General features: G+C 54.0%; 1 protein-coding gene across 1 annotated transcript in view; it reads right to left on the reverse strand.

The window, feature by feature from the left end:
* The window catches only part of timm8a (translocase of inner mitochondrial membrane 8 homolog A (yeast)), a 29557-nt gene extending 7797 nt beyond the window's left edge, over positions 1 to 21760 (reverse strand). The window contains exon 1 of the mRNA XM_072504967.1: positions 21513 to 21760. Within this exon, the coding sequence (XP_072361068.1) occupies positions 21513 to 21629 (117 nt within the window). The 5' untranslated portion in view covers positions 21630 to 21760. The remainder of the gene's footprint in view (positions 1 to 21512) is intronic.
* Positions 21761 to 22232: the final 472 nt, after the last annotated feature.

Below are 22232 nucleotides of genomic sequence, written 5' to 3' on the forward strand. Positions count from 1 at the left end.
AACAGGCTCACCACTTTGGGTGAAAATATTTCTCCTCACCTCAGTCCTAAATGATCTACCCCGCTTCCTCAAACTGTGACCCCTGGTTCTGGGCACCCCACCATCGGGAACATCTTTCTTGCATCTACCCTGTCCAGTCCTGTTAGAATTTTATAGGTTTCTCTGAGATCCCCCCTCAATCTTCTGAACTGCAGCGAATACAATCCTAACCGACTCAATCTCTCCTCATACATCAGTCCTGCTGACCCAGGAATCAGTCTGGCAAACCTTCGCTGCACTCCCTTTAGAATAGGATCATCCTTCATCAGATAAGGCAACCAAAACTGCACGCAATATTCCAGATGTGGCCTCATCAAGGCCCTGTCCAATTGCAGCAAGACATAATGCTCCTGTACTCGAAACCTCTCGCTATGAAGGCCAACATACCATTTGCATTCTTTACTGCCTGCTGCACCTGCATGCTTACTTTCAGCGACTGGTGTATGAGAACACCCAAGTCTCGTTGCACATCCCCCTCTCCTAATTTATGGCTGTTCGGATAAGTCTGCCTTCCCATTTTTGCTACCAATGTGGATAATCTCACATTTATCCAAAATACACTGCATCTGCCATTCATTTGCCCATTCACTCAACTTGTCCAAATCACACTGAAGAATCGCTGCATTCTCCTCACAGCTCACCCTCCCACCCAGCTTTGTGCCAAATGGAAATTTGGCGACATTACATTTAGTACCCTCATCCAAGTCTTTAATCTTTATATTGAATAACTGGGGTCCCAGCACCGACCGCTGCAGTACCCCAATAGTCACTGCCTTCCATTTATTCCTTCTCTTTGTTTCCTGTCTGTGAACCAGTTTTCTATCAATCTCAATACAGTACCCCTAAACCCTTGTGCTTTAATTTTACACGCTATTCTCTAATGCGGGACTGTGCCGAAAGCCTTCTGAAAGTCCAAATAAACCACATCCACTGGCTCCTCCTCGTCAAACTCTACGAGTTACATCCTCGAAGAATTCCAGTAGATTTGTCAAGCTTGATTTCCCTTTTGTAAATCCATGCTGACTGTCCAATCCGACCACTGTTTTCCATATATGAGCTGTGTACCTTCAAAAAGCTTTTGACAATGCAGCACGCAGCAGATTAGAGCACAAAGAATGAAGGGAGGATAGCAAATAGGTTTAAAAACAACTTCAGACAATGGTTGGAAATAGGTAGTGGGGTCCCACAGAGTTCAAAATTTACAGAAGAAACTAAAATGGGAAGCAAAGTAAATAATACTCTTCCGGTAGAGAGGCAAAAAATCTAAACGTCGAGATGTAACAGTCAATCGATGCGAGGTGAAGTTACAATAGAGATTTTGGGGTAGTCTGATCTAAGTTTTTAAGATAGAGTTTGCAGGTTGTTTCTGGAGATTGAAGATCTTGTAAAAAGCAACAGATACAAGATTAATGTAAAAGATCTAGGGCAGAAACAGGAAAATTTTAATTTATACAGTAAGTTGTGAGGTTGCGGAATAGACTCCCAGCGTTAGTGATTAAACAATTAACATTTGTGTATATCACCTTTAATGGATTAAAACATCGCAAGGGCAGCACAGTGGCGCAGTGGTTAGCACTGCTGCCTACAGCACTGAGGACCTGGGTTCGATCCCGGCCCCGGGTCACTGTCTGTGTGGAGTTTGCACATTCTCCGTGTGTCTGAGTGGGTTTCACCCCCACAACCCAAAGATATGTAGGTTAGGTGGATTGGCCACATTAAATTGCCCCTTAAAATTGGAAAAATAATTGGGTATTCTATATTTATTTTTAAAAACTTTTTTTAAAACATCGCCAGGAGCATTCTAAACCAAAACAGGATGAGACACACAAGGAGATGTATGGGCACATGGCCAAAACTGTGTTAGAGGCCAGAGCATCTGGAAGGAAAGAGAAAGGTGGAGAAGTTGTGAGCAAATTCCAGCTTAAAGCCAGGCCGCCATTTGTGGGGCAATCAAAACTGTAGATGCGCAAGCGGCACCGGAAAGAAGTGCAGAGACCTCGGAAGGTAGAGAGGCTACAACAAGTTACAGAAATAGAGAGGAGAGGTCGGTCTCATTTGAAAACACTAACTTGCTTAACCAGGAGCCCGTGTAGATCAGCGAGCATAGAGCTAAATGGGATTTGGTGAGATAAAGAACAGTTTTCAAAGAGCTCATGACTATCGAGGTTGGAAGCTGAAAGAGAAGCCAGAGGGTATGGGAATTGCCAAGTCTCCTCTAACAAAACTCTACAGTAGTGAACTCGCCAACATTGAGGGCATTTAAAAGTTTATTGGATAAGCATATGGATGATAATGGCATAGTGTAGGTTAGATGGCTTTTGTTTTGGTGCAACATCGTGGGCCGAAGGGCCTGTACTGCGCTGTATCGTTCTATAAAAGCATGGATGAAGGTTTCAGCAGCAGGTGAGCTGAGGCAGCTGTGTATTTGGGCGATGTTACAGCAGTGAAATTAGGTGTTTTAGTAATAACAGGGACATGTGAAATCGGAGATTATACTGACATTGTGGAATAGGTAGATAGGTGGATAAGGGAAAGAGGGATAAAGAAATGTTGGAACAGGGTAGGAGGAGGATATTAAGGCATTGCTCATACAGGCAAAAGCACAAAATGGATTGGGTGGGCTGAATGAATTGGCCAGACCTCATGTAACCAAGGATGTGGTCCCGGAGCGACCCCGTGCACAGACTGACAGGCTCCCCGGAGTCCCGTGCACAGGCTGACAGGCGCCCCGGAGTCCCGTGCACAGACTGACAGGCGCCCCGGAGTCCCGTGCACAGACTGACAGGCGCCCCGGAGTCCCGTGCACAGACTGACAGGCGCCCCGGAGTCCCGTGCACAGACTGACAGGCGCCCCGGAGTCCCGTGCACAGACTGACAGGCGCCCCGGAGTCCCGTGCACAGACTGACAGGCGCCCCGGAGTCCCGTGCACAGACTGACAGGCGCCCCGGAGTCCCGTGCACAGACTGACAGGCGCCCCGGAGTCCCGTGCACAGACTGACAGGCGCCCCGGAGTCCCGTGCACAGACCGACAGGCGCCCCGGAGTCCCGTGCACAGACCGACAGGCGCCCCGGAGTCCCGTGCACAGACCGACAGGCGCCCCGGAGTCCCGTGCACAGACCGACAGGCGCCCCGGAGTCCCGTGCACAGACCGACAGGCGCCCCGGAGTCCGGTGCACAGACTGACAGGCTCCCCGGAGTCCCCTGCACAGACTGGCAGGCTCCCCGGAGTCCCCTGCACAGACTGACAGGCTCCCCGGAGTCCCCTGCACAGACTGACAGGCTCCCCGTTGTCCCCTGCAAATACTGACAGGCTCCCCGTAGTCCCCTGCAAATACTGACAGGCTCCCCGTAGTCCCCTGCAAATACTGACAGGCTCCCCGGAGTCCCCTGCAAATACCGACAGGCTCCCCGGAGTCCCCTGCAAATACTGACAGGCTCCCCGCAGTCCCGTGCAAATACTGACAGGCTCTCCGCAGTCACGTGCAAATACTGACAGGCTCCCCGCAGTCACGTGCAAATACTGACAGGCTCCCCGCAGTCACGTGCAAATACTGACAGGCTCCCCGCAGTCACGTGCAAATACTGACAGGCTCCCCGCAGTCACGTGGAAGTACTGACAGGCTCCCCGCAGTCACGTGGAAGTGCTGACAGGCTCCCCGCAGTCACGTGCAAATACTGACAGGCTCCCCGCAGTCACGTGCAAATGCGGACACGCTCCCCTTAGTCGCGTGCAAATACTGACACGCTCCCTGTAGTCGCGTGCAAATACGGACACGCTCCCCGTAGCCGCGTGCAAATACTGACACGCTCCCCGTAGTCGCGTGCAAATACTGACACGCTCCCCGTAGTCGCGTGCAAATACTGACACGCTCCCCGTAGTCGCGTGCAAATACTGACACGCTCCCCGTAGTCGCGTGCAAATACGGACACGCTCCCCGTAGTCGCGTGCAAATACGGACACGCTCCCCGTAGTCGCGTGCAAATACGGACACGCTCCCCGTAGTCGCGTGCAAATATGGACACGCTCCCCGTAGTCGCTTGTAGGGAGCCCCTGGAGCAGCGATACACTTGCTGGACGCCCCCCCCCCCCCCCCCCCCCCCCCCCACACACCTCTGAAATCCTCAGTCATTCAGTGGCAGCGAGCCCTCTCGCAGTCCCAGCGAGCCCTGTAAATGCTCACGCAGTCCCAGCGAACCCTGTAAATGCTCAGGCAGTCCCAGCGAGCCCTGTAAATACTCACACGGTCCCAGAAAGCCCTGTATATACTCACGCAGTCCCAGCGAGCCCTGTAAATACTCACGCAGTCCCAGCGAGCCCTGTAAATACTCACGCAGTCCCAGCGAGCCCTGTAAATACCCACGCAGTCCCAGCGAGCCTTGTAAATGCTCAGGCAGTCCCAGCGAGCCCTGTAAATACTCACACGGTCCCAGTGAGCCCTGTAAATACTCACGCAGTCCCAGCGAGCCCTGTAAATGCTCACGCAGTCCCAGCGAGCCCTGTAAATGCTCACGCAGTCCCAGCGAGCCCTGTAAATGCTCACGCAGTCCCAGCGAGCCCTGTAAATACTCACACGGTCCCAGCGAGCCCTGTAAATACTCACACGGTCCCAGCGAGCCCTGTAAATACTCACGCAGTCCCAGCGAGCCCTGTAAATACTCACGCAGTCCCAGCGAGCCCTGTAAATACTCACACGGTCCCAGTGAGCCCTGTAAATACTCACGCAGTCCCAGCGAGCCCTGTAAATACTCACACGGTCCCAGAAAGCCCTGTAAATGCTCACGCAGTCCCATCGAGCCCTGTAAATGCTCACGCAGTCCCAGCGAGCCCTGTAAATACTCACACGGTCCCAGTGAGCCCTGTAAATACTCACGCAGTCCCAGTGAGCCCTGTAAATACTCACGCAGTCCCAGCGAGCCCTGTAAATGCTCACGCAGTCCCAGCGAGCCCTGTAAATGCTCACGCAGTCCCAGCGAGCCCTGTAAATGCTCACGCAGTCCCAGCGAGCCCTGTAAATACTCACACGGTCCCAGCGAGCCCTGTAAATACTCACACGGTCCCAGCGAGCCCTGTAAATACTCACACGGTCCCAGCGAGCCTTGTAAATGCTCACGCAGTCCCAGCGAGCCCTGTAAATACTCACGCAGTCCCAGCGAGCCTTGTAAATGCTCACGCAGTCCCAGCGAGCCCTGTAAATACTCAGTCCCATCGAGCCTTGTAAATACTCACGCAGTCCAAGCGAGCCCTGTAAATACTCACACGGTCCCAGCGAGCCCTATAAATATTCACGCAGTCCCAGCGAGCCCTGTAAATACTCAGTCCCAGCGAGCCCTGTAAATACTCAGTCCCATCGAGGCCTGTAAATACTCAGTCCCATCGAGCCCTGTAAATACTCAGTCCCATCGAGCCCTGTAAATACTCACACGGTCCCAGCGAGCCCTAAAAATGCTCATGCAGTCCCAGCGAGCCCTGTAAATACTCAGTCCCATCGAGCCCTGTAAATACTCAGTCCCTGCAAGCCCTGTAAATACTTAGTACCAGTGAGCACTGTAAATACTCTCACAGTCCCAGCGAGCCCTGTAAATACTCACGCAGTCCCAGTGAGCCCTGTAAATACTCACGCAGTCCCAGTGAGCCCTGTAAATACTCACACGGTCCCAGCGAGCCCTGTAAATGCTCACGCAGTCCCAGCGAGCCCTGTAAATACTCTCAGTCCCAGCGAGCCCTGAAAATACACACGCAGTCCCAGCGAGCCCTGTAAATACACACACAGTCCCATCGAGCCCTGTAAATACTCACACCCAGTGAGTCCTGTAAATACTCACGTAGTCCCAGTGAGCTCTGTAAATACTCCCGTAGTCCCCTGCAAATACTGACAGGCTCCCCGTAATTCCCTGCAAATACTAACAGGCTCCCCGCAGTCACGTGCAAATACTGACAGGCTCCCCGTAGTCCCCTGCAAATACCGACAGGCTCCCCGGAGTCCCCTGCAAATACCGACAGGCTCCCCGGAGTCCCCCGCAAATACTGACAGGCTCCCCGGAGTCCCCTGCAAATACTGACAGGCTCCCCGGAGTCCCCTGCAAATACTGACAGGCTCCCCGCAGTCCCGTGCAAATACTGACAGGCTCCCCGCAGTCCCCTGCAAATACTGACAGGCTCCCCGGAGTACCCTGCAAATACCGACAGGCTCCCCGGAGTCCCCTGCAAATACCGACAGGCTCCCCGGAGTCCCCCGCAAATACTGACAGGCTCCCCGGAGTCCCCTGCAAATACTGACAGGCTCCCCGCAGTCCCGTGCAAATACTGACAGGCTCCCCGCAGTCCCGTGCAAATACTGACAGGCTCTCCGCAGTCACGTGCAAATACTGACAGGCTCCCCGGAGTCCCCTGCAAATACTGACAGGCTCCCCGCAGTCCCGTGCAAATACTGACAGGCTCCCCGGAGTCCCCTGCAAATACTGACAGGCTCCCCGCAGTCCCGTGCAAAGACTGACAGGCTCCCCGCAGTCCCGTGCAAATACTGACAGGCTCCCTGCAGTCACGTGCAAATACTGACAGGCTCCCCGCAGTCACGTGCAAATACTGACAGGCTCCCCGCAGTCACGTGGAAGTACTGACAGGCTCCCCGCAGTCACGTGCAAATACTGACAGGCTCCCCGCAGTCACGTGCAAATACTGACAGGCTCCCCGCAGTCACGTGCAAATGCGGACACGCTCCCCGTAGTCGCGTGCAAATACGGACACGCTCCCCGTAGTCGCATGCAAATACGGACACGCTCCCCGTAGTCGCGTGCAAATTTGGACACGCTCCCCGTAGTCGCGTGCAAATTTGGACACGCTCCCCGTAGTCGCTTGTAGGGAGCCCCTGGAGCAGCGATACACTTGCTGGACGCCCCTCTTCTCCCCCCCCCCGGAAATCCTCAGTCATTCAGTGGCAGCGAGCCCTCTCGCAGTCCCAGCGAGCCCTGTAAATGCTCAGGCAGTCCCAGCGAGCCCTGTAAATACTCACACGGTCCCAGCGAACCCTGTAAATACTCACGCAGTCCCAGCGAGCCCTGTAAATACTCACGCAGTCCCAGCGAGCCCTGTAAATACTCACACGGTCCCAGAAAGCCCTGTAAATACTCACGCAGTCCCAGCGAGCCCTGTAAATACTCACGCAGTCCCAGCGAGCCCTGTAAATACTCACGCAGTCCCAGCGAGCCCTGTAAATACTCACGCAGTCCCAGCGAGCCCTGTAAATGCTCAGGCAGTCCCAGCGAGCCCTGTAAATAGTCACACGGTCCCAGCGAGCCCTGTAAATACTCACGCAGTCCTAGCGAGCCCTGTAAATACTCACACGGTCCCATCGAGCCCTGTAAATGCTCACGCAGTCCCATCGAGCCCTGTAAATGCTCACGCAGTCCCAGCGAGCCCTGTAAATGCTCACACGGTCCCAGCGAGCCCTGTAAATGCACACGCAGTCCCAGCGAGCCCTGTAAATGTTCACGCAGTCCCAGCGAGCCCTGTAAATGCTCACGCAGTCCCAGCGAGCCCTGTAAATGCTCACGCAGTCCCAGCGAGCCCTGTAAATACTCACACGGTCCCAGAAAGCCCTGTAAATACTCACGCAGTCCCAGCGAGCCCTGTAAATACTCACACCCAGTGAGTCCTGTAAATACTCACGCAGTCCCAGCGAGCCCTGTAAATACTCAGTCCCAGCGAGCCCTGTAAATACTCAGTTCCAGCGAGCCCTGTAAATACTCAGTCCCAGCGAGCCCTGTAAATACTCACGCAGTCCCAGCGAGCCCTGTAAATACGCAGTCCCAGCGAGCCCTGTAAATGCTCACGCAGTCCCAGTGAGCCCTGTAAATACTCACACGGTCCCAGCGAGCCCTGTAAATGCTCACGCAGACCCAGCGAGCCCTGTAAATACTCACACGGTCCCAGCGAGCCCTGTAAATACTCGCACGGTCCCAACGAGCCCTGTACATACTCACGCAGTCACAGCGAGCCCTGTAAATGCTCACGCAGTCCCAGCGAGCCCTGTAAATACTCAGTCCCAGCGAGCCCTGTAAATACTCACGCAGTCCCAGCGAGCCCTGTAAATACTCACACGGTCCCAGCGAGCCTTGTAAATGCTCACGCAGTCCCAGCGAGCCCTGTAAATACTCAGTCCCATCGAGCCTTGTAAATACTCACGCAGTCCAAGCGAGCCCTGTAAATACTCACACGGTCCCAGCGAGCCCTATAAATATTCACGCAGTCCCAGCGAGCCCTGTAAATACTCAGTCCCAGCGAGCCCTGTAAATACTCAGTCCCATCGAGCCCTGTAAATACTCAGTCCCATCGAGCCCTGTAAATACTCAGTCCCATCGAGCCCTGTAAATACTCAGTCCCATCGAGCCCTGTAAATACTCACACGGTCCCAGCGAGCCCTAAAAATGCTCATGCAGTCCCAGCGAGCCCTGTAAATACTCAGTCCCATCGAGCCCTGTAAATACTCAGTCCCTGCAAGCCCTGTAAATACTTAGTACCAGTGAGCACTGTAAATACTCTCACAGTCCCAGCGAGCCCTGTAAATACTCACGCAGTCCCAGTGAGCCCTGTAAATACTCACGCAGTCCCAGTGAGCCCTGTAAATACTCACACGGTCCCAGCGAGCCCTGTAAATGCTCACGCAGTCCCAGCGAGCCCTGCAAATACTCTCAGTCCCAGCGAGCCCTGAAAATACACACGCAGTCCCAGCGAGCCCTGTAAATACACACACAGTCCCATCGAGCCCTGTAAATACTCACACCCAGTGAGTCCTGTAAATACTCACGTAGTCCCAGTGAGCTCTGTAAATACTCCCGTAGTCCCCTGCAAATACTGACAGGCTCCCCGCAGTCCCGTGCAAAGACTGACAGGCTCCCGGAGTCCCCTGCAAATACTGACAGGCTCCCCGCAGTCCCGTGCAAAGACTGACAGGCTCCCCGCAGTCCCGTGCAAATACTGACAGGCTCCCTGCAGTCACGTGCAAATACTGACAGGCTCCCCGCAGTCACGTGCAAATACTGACAGGCTCCCCGCAGTCACGTGGAAGTACTGACAGGCTCCCCGCAGTCACGTGCAAATACTGACAGGCTCCCCGCAGTCACGTGCAAATACTGACAGGCTCCCCGTAGTCCCCTGCAAATACCGACAGGCTCCCCGGAGTCCCCTGCAAATACCGACAGGCTCCCCGGAGTCCCCTGCAAATACCGACAGGCTCCCCGGAGTCCCCCGCAAATACTGACAGGCTCCCCGGAGTCCCCTGCAAATACTGACAGGCTCCCCGCAGTCCCGTGCAAATACTGACAGGCTCCCCGCAGTCCCCTGCAAATACTGACAGGCTCCCCGGAGTACCCTGCAAATACCGACAGGCTCCCCGGAGTCCCCTGCAAATACCGACAGGCTCCCCGGAGTCCCCCGCAAATACTGACAGGCTCCCCGGAGTCCCCTGCAAATACTGACAGGCTCCCCGCAGTCCCGTGCAAATACTGACAGGCTCCCCGCAGTCCCGTGCAAATACTGACAGGCTCTCCGCAGTCCCGTGCAAATACTGACAGGCTCCCCGGAGTCCCCTGCAAATACTGACAGGCTCCCCGCAGTCCCGTGCAAATACTGACAGGCTCCCCGGAGTCCCCTGCAAATACTGACAGGCTCCCCGCAGTCCCCTGCAAATACTGACAGGCTCCCCGCAGTCCCGTGCAAATACTGACAGGCTCCCTGCAGTCACGTGCAAATACTGACAGGCTCCCCGCAGTCACGTGGAAGTACTGACAGGCTCCCCGCAGTCACGTGCAAATACTGACAGGCTCCCGCAGTCACGTGCAAATACTGACAGGCTCCCCGCAGTCACGTGCAAATACTGACAGGCTCCCCGCAGTCACGTGCAAATGCGGACACGCTCCCCGTAGTCGCGTGCAAATACGGACACGCTCCCCGTAGTCGCATGCAAATACGGACACGCTCCCCGTAGTCGCATGCAAATACGGACACGCTCCCCGTAGTCGCGTGCAAATTTGGACACGCTCCCCGTAGTCGCGTGCAAATTTGGACACGCTCCCCGTAGTCGCTTGTAGGGAGCCCCTGGAGCAGCGATACACTTGCTGGACGCCCCTCTTCTCCCCCCCCCCCCGGAAATCCTCAGTCATTCAGTGGCAGCGAGCCCTCTCGCAGTCCCAGCGAGCCCTGTAAATGCTCAGGCAGTCCCAGCGAGCCCTGTAAATACTCACACGGTCCCAGCGAACCCTGTAAATACTCACACGGTCCCAGCGAGCCCTGTAAATACTCACGCAGTCCCAGCGAGCCCTGTAAATACTCATACGGTCCCAGAAAGCCCTGTAAATACTCACGCAGTCCCAGCGAGCCCTGTAAATACTCACGCAGTCCCAGCGAGCCCTGTAAATACTCACGCAGTCCCAGCGAGCCCTGTAAATGCTCAGGCAGTCCCAGCGAGCCCTGTAAATACTCACACGGTCCCAGCGAGCCCTGTAAATACTCACGCAGTCCTAGCGAGCCCTGTAAATACTCACACGGTCCCATCGAGCCCTGTAAATGCTCACGCAGTCCCATCGAGCCCTGTAAATGCTCACGCAGTCCCAGCGAGCCCTGTAAATGCTCACACGGTCCCAGCGAGCCCTGTAAATGCTCACGCAGTCCCAGCGAGCCCTGTAAATGTTCCCGCAGTCCCAGCGAGCCCTGTAAATGCTCACGCAGTCCCAGCGAGCCCTGTAAATGCTCACGCAGTCCCAGCGAGCCCTGTAAATACTCACACGGTCCCAGAAAGCCCTGTAAATACTCACGCAGTCCCAGCGAGCCCTGTAAATACTCACACCCAGTGAGTCCTGTAAATACTCACGCAGTCCCAGCGAGCCCTGTAAATGCTCAGTCCCAGCAAGCCCTGTAAATACTCAGTTCCAGCGAGCCCTGTAAATACTCAGTCCCAGCGAGCCCTGTAAATACGCAGTCCCAGCGAGCCCTGTAAATACTCAGTTCCAGCGAGCCCTGTAAATACTCAGTCCCAGCGAGCCCTGTAAATACGCAGTCCCAGCGAGCCCTGTAAATACGCAGTCCCAGCGAGCCCTGTAAATACTCACGCAGTCCCAGCGAGCCCTGTAAATGCTCACGCAGTCCCAGCGAGCCCTGTAAATGCTCACGCAGTCCCAGCGAGCCCTGTAAATACTCACACGGTCCCAGCGAGCCCTGTAAATGCTCACGCAGACCCAGCGAGCCCTGTAAATACTCACACGGTCCCAGCGAGCACTGTAAATACTCGCACGGTCCCAACGAGCCCTGTACATACTCACGCAGTCACAGCGAGCCCTGTAAATGCTCACGCAGTCCCAGCGAGCCCTGTAAATACTCAGTCCCAGCGAGCCCTGTAAATACTCACGCAGTCCCAGCGAGCCCTGTAAATACTCACACGGTCCCAGCGAGCCCTATAAATGCTCACGCAGTCCCAGCGAGCCCTGTAAATACTCAGTCCCAGCGAGCCCTGTAAATACTCACGCAGTCCCAGCAAGCCCTGTAAATGCTCACGCAGTCCCATCGAGCCCTGTAAATACTCACACAGTCCCAGCGAGCCCTGTAAACAATCTCACAGTCCCAGCGAGCCCTGTAAATACTCACGCAGTCCCAGCGAGCCCTGTAAATACTCACGCAGTCCCAGCGAGCCCTGTAAATACTCACGCAGTCCCAGCGAGCCCTGTAAATACTCACGCAGTCCCAGCGAGCCCTGTAAAAACTCACGCAGTCCCAGCGAGCCCTGTAAAAACTCACGCAGTCCCAGCGAGCCCTGTAAAAACTCACGCAGTCCCAGCGAGCCCTGTAAAAACTCACGCAGTCCCAGCGAGCCCTGTAAATACTCACGCAGTCCCAGCGAGCCCTGTAAATACTCAGTCCCAGCGAGCCCTTTAAATGCTCACGGTCCCAGCGAGCCCTGCAAATACTCACGCAGTCCCAGCGAGCCCTGCAAATACTCACGCAGTCCCAGCGAGCCCTGTAAATACTCACGTAGTCCCAGCGAGCCCTGTAAATGCTCACAGTCCCAGCGAGCCCTGTAAATACTCTCACCCAGTGAGCCCTGTAAATACTCACGCAGTCCCAGCGAGCCCTGTAAATGCTCACGCAGTCCCGGCGTGCCCTGTAAATATTCACCTAGTCCCAGCGAGCCCTGTACATACTCACGCAGTCCCAGCAAGCCCTGTAAATACTCACGCAGTCCCAGCGAGCCCTGTAAATACTCAGTCCCAGCGAGCCCTGTAAATACTCACGCAGTCCCAGCGAGCCCTGTAAATACTCACACGGTCCCAGCGAGCCCTGTAAATATTCACCTAGTCCCAGCGAGCCCTGTACATACTCACGCAGTCCCAGCAAGCCCTGTAAATACTCACGCAGTCCCAGCGAGCCCTGTAAATACTCAGTCCCAGCGAGCCCTGTAAATACTCACGCAGTCCCAGCGAGCCCTGTAAATGCTCACGCAGTCCCATCGAGCCCTGTAAATTTTCACGCAGTCCCAGCGAGCCCTGTAAATACTCAGTCCCAGCGAGCCCTTCAAATGCTCACGGTCCCAGCGAGCCCTGCAAATACTCACGCAGTCCCAGCGAGCCCTGTAAATACTCACACCCAGTGAGCCCTGTAAATACTCACGCAGTCCCAGCGAGCCCTGTAAATGCTCACAGTCCCAGCGAGCCCTGTAAATACTCAGTCCCAGCGAGCCCTGTAAATACTCAGTCCCAGCGAGCCCTGTAAATGCTCACGCAGTCCCAGCGAGCCCTGTAAATATTCACCTAGTCCCAGCGAGCCCTGTACATACTCACGCAGTCCCAGCGAGCCCTGTAAATACTCACACAGTCCCAGCGAGCCCTGTAAATGCTCACAGTCCCAGCGAGCCCTGTAAATACTCACGCAGTCCCAGCGAGCCCTGTAAATGCTCACGCAGTCCCAGCGAGCCCTGTAAATATTCACCTAGTCCCAGCGAGCCCTGTAAATACTCAGTCCCAGCGAGCCCTGTAAATATTCACGCAGTCCCAGCGAGCCCTGTACATACTCACGCAGTCCCAGAGAGCCCTGTAAATGCTCACAGTCCCAGCGAGTCCTGTAAATACTCACGCAGTCCCAGCGAGCGCTGTAAATACTCACGCAGTCCCAGCGAGCCCTGTAAATACTCACACCCAGTGAGTCCTGTAAATACTCACGCAGTCCCAGCGAGCCCTGTAAATGCTCAGTCCCAGCAAGTCCTGTAAATATTCACGTAGTCCCAGCGAGCCCTGTAGATATTCACGCAGTCCCAGCGAGCCCTGTAAATACTCACGCAGTCCCAGCGAGCCCTGTAAATATTCACGCATTCCCAACGAGCCCTGTAAATACTCACGCAGTCCCAGCGAGCCCTGTAAATGCTCACGCAGTCCCAGCGAGTCCTGTAAATGCTCACGCAGTCCCAGCGAGCCCTGTAAATATTCACGCAGTCCCAGCGAGCCCTGTAAATACTCACGCAGTCCCAGCGAGCCCTGTAAATATTCACGTAGTCCCAGCGAGCCCTGTAAATATTCACGCAGTCCCAGCGAGCCCTGTAAATATTCACGTAGTCCCAGCGAGCCCTGTAAATATTCACGTAGTCCCAGCGAGCCCTGTAAATATTCACGCAGTCCCAGCGAGCCCTGTAAATATTCACGTAGTCCCAGCGAGCCCTGTAAATATTCACGCAGTCCCAGCGAGCCCTGTAAATATTCACGTAGTCCCAGCGAGCCCTGTAAATACTCACGCAGTCCCAGCGAGCCCTGTAAATATTCACGTAGTCCCAGCGAGCCCTGTAAATATTCACGCAGTCCCAGCGAGCCCTGTAAATATTCACGTAGTCCCAGCGAGCCCTGTAAATACTCACGCAGTCCCAGCGAGCCCTGTAAATATTCACGTAGTCCCAGCGAGCCCTGTAAATATTCACGTAGTCCCAGCGAGCCCTGTAAATATTCACGCAGTCCCAGCGAGCCCTGTAAATATTCACGCAGTCCCAGCGAGCCCTGTAAATACTCACGCAGTCCCAGCGAGCCCTGTAAATACTCAGTCCCAGCGAGCCCTGTAAATACTCATGCAGTCCCAGCGAGCCCTGTAAATACTCAGTCCCAGCGAGCCCTGTAAACACTGACGCAGTCCCAGCGAGCCCTGTAAATACTCACGCAGTCCCAGCGAGCCCTGTAAATACTCAGTCCCAGCGAGCCCTGTAAACACTCACGCAGTCCCAGCGAGCCCTGTAAATGCTCACGCAGTCGCAGCGAGCCCTGTAAATACTCAGTCCCAGCGAGCCCTGTAAATACTCACACGGTCCCAGCGAGCCCTGTAAATACTCAGTCCCAGCGAGCCCTGTAAATACTCAGTCCCAGCGAGCCCTGTAAATACTCAGTCCCAGCGAGCCCTGTAAATACTCAGTCCCAGCGAGCCCTGTAAATACTCAGTCCCAGCGAGCCCTGTAAATACTCAGTCCCAGCGAGCCCTGTAAATACGCAGTCCCAGCGAGCCCTGTAAATATTCACGTAGTCCCAGCGAGCCCTGTAAATACTCAGTCCCAGCGAGCCCTGTAAATACTCACGCAGTCCCAGCGAGCCCTGTAAATGCTCACGCAGTCCCAGCGAGCCCTGTAAATACTCAGTCCCAGCGAGCCCTGTTAATGCACACGCAGTCCCAGCGAGCCCTGTTAATGCACACGCAGTCCCAGCGAGCCCTGTTAATGCACACGCAGTCCCAGCGAGCCCTGTAAATACTCACGCAGTCCCAGTGAGCCCTGTAAATACTCACACGGTCCCAGCGAGCCCTGTAAATACTCACGCAGTCCCAGCGAGCCCTGTAAATATTCACGCAGTCCCAGCGATCCTTGTAAATGCTCTTGCAGTCCCAGCGAGCCCTGTAAATGCTCACGCAGTCCCAGCGAGCCCTGTAAATACTCAGTCCCAGCGAGCCCTGTAAATACTCACGCAGTCCCAGCGAGCCCTGTAAATGCTCACGTAGTCCCAGCGAGCCCTGTAAATACTCAGTCCCAGCGAGCCCTGTAAATACTCACGCAGTCCCAGCGAGCCCTGTAAATGCTCACGCACTCCCAGCGAGCCCTGTAAATACTCAGTCCCAGCGAGCCCTGTAAATGCTCACGCAGTCCCAGCGAGCCCTGTAAATACTCAGTCCCATCGAGCCCTGTAAATACTCAGTCCCATCGAGCCCTGTAAATACTCAGTCCCAGCGAGCCCTGTAAATACTCAGTCCGAGCGAGCCCTGTAAATACTCAGTCCCAGCGAGCCCTGTAAATACTCAGTCCCAGTGAGCACTGTAAATACTCACGCAGTCCCAGCGAGCCCTGTAAATACTCAGTCCCAGCGAGCCCTGTAAATACTCACGCAGTCCCAGCGAGCCCTGTAAATACACACGCAGTCCCAGTGAGCCCTGTAAATACACACGCAGTCCCATCGAGCCCTGTAAATACTCACACCCAGTGAGTCCTGTAAATACTCACGTAGTCCCAGTGAGCCCTGTAAATGCTCACGCACTCCCAGCGAGCCCTGTAAATACTCAGTCCCAGCGAGCCCTGTAAATGCTCACGCAGTCCCAGCGAGCCCTGTAAATACTCAGTCCCATCGAGCCCTGTAAATACTCAGTCCCAGCGAGCCCTGTAAATACTCAGTCCCAGCGAGCCCTGTAAATACTCAGTCCCAGCGAGCCCTGTAAATACTCAGTCCCAGCGAGCCCTGTAAATACTCAGTCCCAGTGAGCACTGTAAATACTCACGCAGTCCCAGCGAGCCCTGTAAATACTCAGTCCCAGCGAGCCCTGTAAATACTCACGCAGTCCCAGCGAGCCCTGTAAATACACACGCAGTCCCAGTGAGCCCCGTAAATACACACGCAGTCCCATCGAGCCCTGTAAATACTCACACCCAGTGAGTCCTGTAAATACTCACGTAGTCCCAGTGAGCCCTGTAAATACTCACACGGTCCCAGCGAGCCCTGTAAATACACAGTCCGAGCGAGCCCTGTAAATACTCACACCCAGTGAGTCCTGTAACTACTCACATAGTCCCAGCGAGCCCTGTAAATACTCAGTCCCAGTCAGCCCTGTAAATACTCACACAGTCCCAGCGAGCCCTGTAAATGCTCACGCAGTCCCAGTGAGCCCTGTAAATACTCACACGGTCCCAGCGAGCCCTGTAAATACTCAGTCCCAGCGAGCCCTGTAAATACTCACACCCAGTGAGTCCTGTAACTACTCACATAGTCCCAGCGAGCCCTGTAAATACTCAGTCCCAGTGAGCCCTGTAAATACTCAGTCCCAGTGAGCCCTGTAAATACTCACACAGTCCCAGTGAGCCCTGTAAATACTCACACGGTCCCAGCGAGCTCTGTAAATACTCACACCCAGTGAGTCCTGTAAATACTCACGTAGTCCCAGCGAGCCCTGTAAATACTCTCAGTCCCAGCGAGCCCTGTAAATACACACGCAGTCCCAGCGAGCCCTGTAAATACTCACGTAGTCCCAGCGAGCTCTGTAAATACTCAGTCCCAGTGAGCCCTGTAAATACTCACACGGTCCCAGCGAGCCCTGTAAATGCTCACGCAGTCCCAGTGAGCCCTGTAAATACTCACACGGTCCCAGCGAGCCCTGTAAATACTCAATCCCAGCGAGCCCTGTAAATACTCACACCCAGTGAGTCCTGTAACTACTCACATAGTCCCAGCGAGCCCTGTAAATACTCAGTCCCAGTGAGTCCTGTAAATACTCACGTAGTCCCAGTGAGCCCTGTAAATACTCTCAGAGTCCCAGCGAGCCCTGTAAATACACACGCAGTCCCAGCGAGCCCTGTAAATACTCACGTAGTCCCAGCGAGTCCTGTAAATACTCACAGTCCCAGTGAGCCCTGTAAATTCTAGAAAATACCAAGACTACTGTTCTACTACTCATAGGCTTCTGCCACCCTCCACATTTACTACCAGGCCCACTCTCGAGCCTGTCACTGCAATTCGTTTGCCTACTGAAAATCTGTTCACAAATTCTTGAATGTGACCTGTTGTTAAAAATTAACCTGTGTCTGAAACAAACAAATTTTCTGCTTTGACCCCATGGATCACATGAGGAGATAAACCTCTCTAACCTTACACTGCTGACTGTCATAAATAGGGCAGCTGGCAATCGAAGTGAGGGCAGTAATCTATTCTCTCTGGTCTTCCTGTGCACTGCTGTTGTGGGGGAGCTGAAGGCGCATCAGAACACGAGGAAAGCTTGGGCCTCCCTCGCCCAGTTTCCCATTAATTCTGACCTCATTACCTTATTGCAGTCCCCCAGTGGCGACAATTGTTCTGACACCACCCCCTCCCCTAACCCCCTTCCACACACACATACACAGACACTCCTCACCCCCCCTACATACACAATCCAACAACCACCCCCCCCACCACCACCCCCCCCCCCCCCCCACCCCCCCCCCCCCCCACCCCCCCCCACCCCACCCCCCCCCACCCCCACCCCCACCCCCCCCCACCCCACCCCCCCCCACCCCCACCCCCCCCCCCCACCCCCCCCCCACCCCCCCCACCCCCCCCACCCCCCCCCACCCCCCCCCCCACCCCCCCCCACCCCCCCCCCCCCACCCCCCCCCCCACCCCCCCACCCACCCCCCCCACCCCCCCACCCCCCCCCCCCCCCACCCCCCCCACCCCCACCCCCCCCCCACCACCCCCCCCCCCCACCCCCCCCACCCCCCCACCACCCCCCCCCCCCCCACCCCCCCCCCCCACCCCCCCCACCCCCCCCCCCCCCCACCCCCCCCACCCCCACCCCCCCCCCCCCCCCCACCACCCACCACCCCCCCCCCACCCCCCCCCCCACACCCCCCCCCCCCCCCACACCCCCACACCCCCCCCCCCCACACCCCCACACCACACCCCCACACCCCCCCCCCCCCACACCCAGGATTGTTCGAATATTCGGCGAAGTTCAGAACCTTTATTGCAAGCAGGCTTCAATCATTCAAAGCCTATGATCACTTCCAAGCTTGGGCAGATCCCCAACTGCTACCCCCCCGACTCTGATCCAAGCCCCAATGTCATCAAAACCCCCATGGGGGCAGCTGAGTGGTGAGAAACAGACAGGGGATGGTGGCTGAGGTGTGTGGTTGGAACCAGAGTGACCACGTACATTGTGTAGTGTGGGCAAGCAGAAAGCAAGGTTTTGAAAAAGTGTAAAGAAACCAAAATAAAATTAAGGTACACAATGAAACATCTTTCCTACAAGTAGAAGAAACATCCCAAGAAATATTTAGATGTGCACTTGCGATGCCCAGGCATACAACGTTATGGGCCATGGGCGGAAAAATGGGACTAGAATTGGTGGGTGGTTTTTGACCTGGACAGAAGTGATGGGCCGAAGGGCCTTTTCTGTGCTGTCGGCCTCTTATAACTAAAATATATAGAGTGAAAGGGAGGTGAAACAATGGAATCGCTCACACTCTGTGGAGGTGAGGAGACTCCGTCCAGTTCTCCTCTCCTTAGACTGCAACTGACTCACTGTCAGGTACATGCCGATAGACTCATTCCAGTCTCCTCCCAGAGCACATTCCAGATACAAATCCCTATGACCCTCTGTCCTGGTTTAAATTGAACTAGTTTGTAGGTTTTCTAGCACCCTCCCAGTATCTCAGACATCTGTATTCAACTCACATTCAACTCTCTCCAACATGAAGACAGCAGTTTTCGACTGGCTAGTCATCAAGAGATGCTGCGACACCTTGGACCAGCTCCTAAAGCTTCTCTGCAAGACTTCTATGCCTGCAGGTTTTCTCAGAAAGCAGCACTGAATGCAATCTATTGTACAGCTGCAGTAAGACAGCAAACTTAACACAGGGTAACAGGTCTTCATAGAGGAAGAGCAAGGTCGCTTGTTCAGTGAAATTCAGAAAGTTAAATCAAAATTTCAGAGTTAACACAGGTGAAGAGGTGAACAGGAGGTGCCTCTGTGATGAGGGATGCTTCGCTCAGACTCCGATAGGATGCTGAGGACGTAAACAATCTGTCACCACATGAGACAGTGATCAGGAAAGGGAACGCAATGTGAAGGGGGCCAAAGATGTAGCTTCAATATTCCCAATGTTTGAAGCTGTCTGCAGTTTATCTTTGCTCTCTGACAACTTGCATAGCACCTTTCACATAGTTCAACATCCCAGGGTGCTCCATGGGAGCGCGATCAAAGAAAGCAATCATCACCAAGCCACAACAGGAGCCCCTAGCCTCCCCACCTCCCACCACCACCACAAAGCCTGTCCATCTCTACAAGGCACAAGTCAGGAGTTTAACAGAATACTCTCCATTTGCCTGGATGAGTGCACCTCTCACAACACTCAAGAAGCTCAAAACCATCCACAACAAAACAACCCACTTGATTGCTCCTCCTTCCACAAACATTCAAACCCTCCACCACTGACAAACGTAACTCACCAAGGCTCCTTAGAGAACATCTTCCAACCCACGACCACTACCATCTAGAAGGACATGAACAGCAGATACCTGGGAACCCCACCACCTGGAGCTTCCCCTCCAAATCACTCAACCTTGACTTAGAAATAAATTGCCGTTCCTTCACTGTCGCTGGGACAACATCCTTGAACTCCCTCCCCAACAGCACAGTGGGTGTTCCTACACCTCAAGGACTGCAGCGGTTCACACCTCAAGGACTGCAGCGGTTCAAGAAGACAGCTCACCACCACCTTCTGAATAACAACTAGGGATGGGCAATAAATGCTGGCCTAACCAGCGACACCCACAACCCGTAAATGAAATTTTAAAAATATATATTTTTAAATGAGAGTAGGTTTGGTCAGAGTGTGCCAGCAACAGAATGAGCTGAGGATTGTGATGGGGAGAAGATGGGGATGCTGCTCAGGACAGAACTGGAACTATTAAATCTGGAGGAAACCAAGGTGCAGATGATCTAGGTGTCGTTCGTGAGCGATACCAGTGGTCAGGAACGGGCTTGTCAGTGAAACAGAGGCCAAGGGAGTCAGCAAGATGAAAGGATTTGGGAGTTAATAATAATAATAATCTTTATTAGTGTCACAATAGGCTTACATTAACACTGCAATGAAGTTAAAAGCGAATTACTGTGGATGCTGGAATCTGAAACTGAAGAGAAAATGCTGGAAAATCTCAGCATGTCTGGCAGCATCTGTATGTAGGGAGAGAAAAGAGCTAACGTTTCAAGGGTGTTAGCTCTTTTCTCTTCCTACAGATGCTGCCAGAGCTGCTGAGATTTTCCAGCATTTTCTCTTTGGGTACTGTAATGAAGTTATTGTGAAAATCCCCAGTCGCCACACTCAGGCACCTGTCAATTGAATGAATGAAATGAAATGAAAATCGCTTATTGTCACAAGTAGGCTTCAATGAAGTTACTGTGAAAAGCCCCTAGTCGCCTGTTCAGGGAGGCTGGTACGGGAATTGAACCATGCTGCTGGCCTGCTTTAAAAGCCAGCGATTTAGCCCAGTGTGCTAAACCAGTTTAATAAGAGGGAGCGATGAGGAGTGGAGAGGAGGCCAGTGAACTCAGGAGAGAAGGCAATGCAAGTAGAGGTGGATGAGGAGCTCCTTGGTGGAAAAGCCAAAGACAATCCGAGAGAGAAAATCAGATACAACAGGGAAAGAACTAGCTAGAGGGGCAGAAATGAGATGGAGAAGAAGAAACATCAAGATGTCACCAAGGTGAAAACAGTCTCAGCATGTGGGGCAAGTGGTGTGGAGTATAGCCAGGCCGGGAGGAATCCAGAGGAGAAATGCAGGCACACACAATTTGCAAGACTCTGTCAAACCTTCAATGTCAAATGCCTTGTCGATGAGCAGGGAAATGTAAAGAAGGAGAGTGACTGGTGGTTTGGGCGAGCGAGCAACAGCCAATAAAATGGATAAATGTCTATAGAATGGGAAGAGGAAGAAAAAGGACAGAAAAACATATGCGGAAGGAAGGGGTGTACTTGGATCTGGAGCAGCAAATTGTCACACACAGCATATTTAATTAACAAAGCTCAGTGAGCCTAAGCTCCAGTCAGCTATATTAACTGAATCACTAGTTACCGAGCAGAGTTTGTTGCTACTGTTTTGGTCATGTTAACAATATTGCTAGTTATCCATTAGTGATTGGTTACTTGCATGTTGGACCTGCATGCTGGACAGGCACAACCTGCTAATTCTGGGTTGTATAACCATCACCAGTTAACCAGCAGAGATCTGACAGACTATGCTCTTGTTGAGACAACACTAGTTAGTTCCAGGTTACGTTAACTATCACTTACCCAGCAGGGCTCAATCAAGCCATGCTCTACTTGAGTCAGCACTAGTTAGTTACTGGTTACGTTAACTATCACTTACCCAGCAGAGAGCTCAGTCAGGCTATGCTCTGGTTGAGGCAGGACTAGTTACTTATTGGTTACGTTAACTATCGCTTACCCAGCAGAGCTCAGTCAGGCCATGAACCAGCTGTTGGAATTTCTGCTTCTGACTCTCCACCTCAATGAATTGTTGCAAATGAGGATCCGCGGACAGAGCCTGAGCCTGGGACTCCATGTACAAGGTAGTGAGGGGTCTGTGTCCGGGGAGGGGAACTCGCTCACTCCCGGAGGGGATCGGGGTTTCTCTGTGTCCCGCTCCCGCTCTCCCTGTGACCTTCACACGTCCGGTCCCCACAACCCGGAAGCGGAAAGGCGATAGCCCCGCCCACTCACCCCAACATGGCAGCCTCCAGCAAACACGTGTTGGACCCGAAGTGCCGGGCGCCGCTCCGGAGCCCCTCTCACAGCCAAACAGGCAAGTGTTAACCTGTAAATCCCCCCCCCCCCCCCCCCCCAACAAACACTTAAAAGGCAGCAGGGGAAAATGGGAGAGATTCCTGCTCCGGGGATTCGAGCCTTCACCATCTGGAACTCCAAGTACAACATATTGGAAAAAGGGGGTGTTTTGTTTGCACAGCAACTGGGTTGCTTCTGAGGGGAGAGGCAGCGCGCGTGGAATCAGAGTGATGCCCAGAGCGGAGTTTAATCCCCAGTCCCGGCCGCTCGGGATGGATTCAGCACCTACCTCATTGCCCTACTGTGAGAAATGAACATTCTGTGTTGTTTTTACATGTATAAACTCTGGTTCATAATTAAGATGTCAACAATGAAGCATGAT

The sequence above is a fragment of the Scyliorhinus torazame genome, chromosome 5 (assembly GCF_047496885.1).
Source record: "Scyliorhinus torazame isolate Kashiwa2021f chromosome 5, sScyTor2.1, whole genome shotgun sequence".
NCBI classification, from domain to species: Eukaryota; Metazoa; Chordata; class Chondrichthyes; order Carcharhiniformes; family Scyliorhinidae; genus Scyliorhinus; species Scyliorhinus torazame.